Source organism: Acanthisitta chloris, unplaced genomic scaffold (assembly GCF_000695815.1).
Source record: "Acanthisitta chloris isolate BGI_N310 unplaced genomic scaffold, ASM69581v1 scaffold639, whole genome shotgun sequence".
In the NCBI taxonomy this organism is placed as follows: Eukaryota; Metazoa; Chordata; class Aves; order Passeriformes; family Acanthisittidae; genus Acanthisitta; species Acanthisitta chloris.
The window spans coordinates 30,345-35,441 of NW_008692985.1; the positions used below are offsets into that span (position 1 = coordinate 30,345).

General features: G+C 43.8%; 1 protein-coding gene across 1 annotated transcript in view; it reads left to right on the forward strand.

Moving 5' to 3' along the window:
* LOC103810006 (pinopsin-like) overlaps window positions 1-4,818 on the forward strand; it is a gene marked incomplete at both ends in the record, with an annotated part of 30,321 nt that extends 25,503 nt beyond the window's left edge. Inside the window, one exon of the mRNA XM_009082885.1 lies at window positions 4,585-4,818. Coding sequence (XP_009081133.1) covers window positions 4,585-4,818 — 234 coding nt within the window. The remainder of the gene's footprint in view (window positions 1-4,584) is intronic.
* Between the last annotated feature and the right edge of the window lie 279 nt (window positions 4,819-5,097).

The following is a 5,097-nucleotide window of genomic DNA, read 5'->3' on the forward strand; positions in this document are numbered from 1 at the left end:
GCAGGAGATGATCTTTATCCCAGAGCAAACAGCTGAATTTATGGCAGAGACATGTGTTTTCCAGCCTTCCACAAGCACAATCTGATCCAAATGGGATCAGACTTTTTTGTGCTGTTTAAAAAATGGCATTTAGACCTTCTATGTATTTTAAATTTATATTACATATATCCTATATGTTTATATTTAGGCTGAGGTTTACAAGCTCAGCTATTCTGGAACAGTATTTGAATCTATTTTTTCTCATCACTGTCTGATGCTCTTCTCTCAGCTGGTAGTCTAGGGAGGCACTTCCATTTGACTACTGAAAATACAGTGTAGCAATTGTGTTAAATTGTCTAGTAGTTTTAAAATAGGATATAGAAATAGTTTAATGTTAAAATCTCTACTGCTTTTTCACCTGCAGAAGTGTAATCTTTCTGTAGGTTACGTGAACATGAGCTATATTTTGCTGGAGGTCTTCCAACACCTATAAACAGACAATTTTTTAAAGATAGCACCTTCTAAAAGCAGGCTGCAAAGCTGCAAAGGCAATGAAACCAAGAGTGTGTGGATAAATATAGTACTTGATCCCAAAACTTCCCTTCCTAAGAAAACCAGCTAAAGATGTGAAATGGATACATGCCAAAATCACACCCCTAGTTGCTCCAGTTTTAGACATAGAATCATAGAATTTAAGGGTTGGAATGGACCTTACATATTATCTAGTCCCAACTCCCTGCCCTGGGCAGGGACACCTCCTCACTAGATCAGGTTGCTCAAGGCTTCATCCAACCTGGCTGTGAACACTGCCAGGCTGGGGCAGCCACAGCCTCCCTGGGCAACCTGTGCTGTGCCAGTACCACCCTTACAGGAAAACATTTTTTTCTAATATCAAACCTAAACTTCCCCTCCTTCAGTTTGAACCCATTACCCCTTGTCCTATCACTGCAGTTCCTAACACAGAGTCCCTCTCTGGCTCCTTGTGGAGAGCACAAGGCATAGCTGCAGCTCACATGAAATCCTGTATTCTTCAGTCAGAAGAAACTGCCCATTAGTCATGAAAAATTTAGCAGTAAAGGATTAGACCATTATCTAACCTAAACTTCCCCTCCTTCAGTTTGAACCCATTACCCCTTGTCCTATCACTGCAGTTCCTAACACAGAGTCCCTCTCTGGCTCCTTGTGGAGAGCACAAGGCATAGCTGCAGCTCACATGAAATCCTGTATTCTTCAGTCAGAAGAAACTGCCCATTAGTCATGAAAAATTTAGCAGTAAAGGATTAGACCATTATCTATTATTAATCTTTTTTTCAAGCTAAAGTAATTAGGAAATAAACAGGTTCCATTCTTTTTTTTAAAAAAAATCGGTCCCAACTGTTTTCAGAAAGGATGGATTTTATTTTCTAATAGCCTTTTTGCAGAAAATCATTAAAAGCTAGACAGGAAAAATACTTCTTATTTTTGGGCAGGGTAATTTTGTGTGTGTTTTATTTACTTTTAAAAGGGACATTTCCACTAAAAATCCATATAGAACCAGCCACTCTAGCAGCCTGGAGTCATAATTAACTAAAAAGAAATAGTGTCACCATATTATTTTGCCTTCACATGTACTATATACAATCACTATATAGGTTTATAACTCACAGTCTGATACATAAATACATGTTATGCAAAACACCCATACTACAAACAGGTAGGTAAAGCTCTGACTAGTCCCACTGCATTAACATGTGCAAGATATGTGTCAGGCAACAGGAGATGACATTTGTCTGGGGTGGTTGGTGGCTTCCACCTTTAACTGTGTTCTATTCATTTGCAGAGTTGTACACAGAATCCCAGAATCTGTGAGGTTGGAAGGGACCACAGTGGGTCATCTGGTCCAACCTCCCTACTCCAGCAGGGCCACCCTAGAGCACATGGCTCAGGGTTGTGTCCAGAGGGTTCTGGATTATCTCCAGTGAGGGAGAATCCACGACCTCTCTGGGCAATCTGTTCAGTGCTCAGGGACTGCACAGCATAGAAGTTCTTCCTCATGTTCAGGTGGAACTTCCTGGGGATCAGTTTTTGCTGTTCCCTCTTGTTTTATTGGTTTCCCCACTGAGCAGAGTCTGATCATCCTCTTGGCACTTCCCATTCATGAACCTGAATCCATGAATGTGGTTCCTCTCAGTTGTCCCTTCTGGAGACTGAACAGCCCCAACTCCCTCAGCCTTTCCTCATCACTGAGGTGCTCCAGTCCCTTCAGCATCTTCCTTGCCCTCCCCTGGACCTGCTCCAGGAGCTCCATGTCCCTGTGGCCCTGAGGAGACCAGAACTGGACACAATCCTCCAGGTGTGGCCTCACCAGGGCTGAGCAGAGAGGCAGGATCCCCTCCCTGACCTGCTGGCAATGCTCTTCCCAATGCATCCCAGGATTCCATTGGCCTTTTTAGCCACAAGGACACACTGCTGGCTCATGGACAGCCTGTTGTCCACCAGGACCCCCAGGTCCTTCTTCTCAGAGCTGCTCTCCAGCTGGTCTGTGCCCAACCTGTGCTGGTGCTTGGGGTTATTCCTCCCCAGGTGCAGGACCTGCACTTGCCACATCAATACATCAATGTTCTGCATCAGCTTAAACAGGTTTGTTTCAAACATCTTTTTTTTCTTTTGGTTAGGTAAAATTTGGATGCATTCCATTACAGGGAGCTGCCTTTTTACTTATTTATGTTTGTAGTTTTACATGGGTTTAGTTCTCTTGGGTGCAGTTTACTCTCAAGTGCTCCATTTGAGAAGCAAAAAGAACTAAAAGTGAACATAAATTACATTTGGCTGAGTACAAGACTCAATCAATATAGTTTAAATGTTTGAACAGTTCCAGAAATCCTTCTGACACATCTGGGTTTGCTAAACACACACTTGGGGGATAGTTGAGGAATCAACCAAACCCTCAGGAGACCAATGTGCTGAGGCTCCATCTAGATAGAGTCAGTGGAGAGAGAGTCTCCAAAATTAACCTCCTTGCAGAGTTTGCTTTTCTTTGTTGGCTGTTAATATTTCTGAATGCTTCCTAAGGCCTTTTTATGACCCCTATAAAATGAGGCTGAGCACTCAAACCTGATCTGTTCCTCACCCAATCCTTTGCTGACTTCTGTGGGCTTTGGATCAAACTTCATGGCCATCTTACAGAGCTACTGCATGGGAAGCTTGCTATTAAATAATGCTTGTGTACAGCATTGAGTGTGCATTCTGGGTAGGGAATGAAGCTTGTTCCTCATTGTTATCACCAATGTGCTTGACTCCATGAACTCACTAGAGGAGCATTCTGTAGCTGTCTGAAGAAAAATGCATTCACACCAAAGCTTTGAAATAAACACTCACTGTTATTTTAATGTTTAACCTTTATCTTAGATCTCTAGACTCCAAAAGGACATGATCCTTCAGTTCAGAACAGGTTAAAGGAGCATACATCTTGAAGCACAGACTATAAATACTTCCACAGAAGAGTTGGGTTTGCCTACAGAGTGTAACTACTGTAAATTCATGATAACATGGTTGGCTCTTGTACCACCACTTTGAAACTGCTTGTTTTTATCTGCAGTTCCTATTTACCCACCAAAAAAACAACACAGTTGCTGAAATAAGTCAGCATTCAGCACACATTTTAAGAGTGCTAACACTTGTCAAACTTTATCAGTGGCTGAGGACAACTGCATGAGGGTGAATAAGGCTCAGTGCTGGTCCTGCACTTGGGACACAACAAGCCCATGCAGCTCCAGGCTGGGGGAGGAGTGGATGCTCACTTTGTCACCTTTCTGCTTTTGCTCCAACCTGCACTGGAACCCTGGTTTATGCTGGTATGCAGTATGGTCTCTGCAGGGCTTCCCTTTGTGCCTAGTGGAGACAATGAAAGTCTTCCCACTGCATTCAATCACTTTCAGGTTTGCATTAGTTTTGCTGCTGGAAGTACAGTGTCGGGCCCCTGAGTTCAGGAAGGATATTGAGTCACTTTCAGGTTTGCATTCGTTTTGCTGCTGGAAGCACAGTGTCAGGCCCCTGAGTTCAGGAAGGATATTGAGGTGCTGGAGCAGGTCCAGAGAAGAGCAATGAGGCGGGGGAAGGGACTGGAACACAAGTGCCATGAGGAGAGGCTGAGGGAGTTGGGGTTGTTCAGCCTGGAGAAGAGGAGGCTCAGGGGAGACCTTCTCACCCTCTGCAACTCCCTGACAGGAGGTTGGAGTCAGGTGGGGGTTGGTCTCTTCTCCCAGGCAACCAGCAGCAGGACAAGAGGGCACAGACTCAAGCTCTGCCAGGGGAGGGTTAGGTTGGATATTAGGAAGAGATTTTTTACAGAGGGAGTGCTCAGGCATTGGAATGTGCTGCCCAGGGAGGTGGTGGATTCCCCATCCCTGGAGGTTTTCAAGCTGAGACTGGATGTGGCACTTAGTGCCATGGTCTGGTAACCATGGTAGGGTTGGACTGGATGATCTTGGCGGTCTCTTCCAACCTGGTTGATTCTATGATTATATGATTGTCATTGTTGATCCAAGACAAATAATCCCAGCTTGTTATTCCAGTCAATTCAACTGCTCAGCTTCTTAAATTCTGTCTTGCTTGACTTTCCCCTAGGTTGGAAAAATCCACAAGAATGCTGCCCGCAAAAGAGAATACCGTGTGCTGTTCATGGTGATCACCACAGTCATCTGTTACCTTGTGTGCTGGATTCCCTACGGAGTTATAGTATTACTTGCCACATTTGGTAAGCCAGGTGTTGTGACTCCAGCTGCCAGCATGATCCCTTCCATCCTAGCAAAAAGCAGCACTGTTTGCAATCCCATTATCTACATACTGATGAATAAGCAGGTAAGCCATATCTTCTTTTTTAATTGTATTTTTTTCAGGGTCTATCAGACATTCTTGACCACTGTGACTACTAGTGCTTTAGAAGTGTCTTTATGAGAAGGACGTTCAAGGCTTGTCCAGGCAATACTACTGGAGTCTTGGAGTGGAAGCTAAACATGTTGCTGTATAGAAAGAACTGAAAAACGTTTGCTCACAGAAATTATGTGTGTTCTTCTGAAGGCACAATGGGTATTAATTTACATCCTTCTAATTTAGTTGCCAAAAGAATTGGCATCAAGT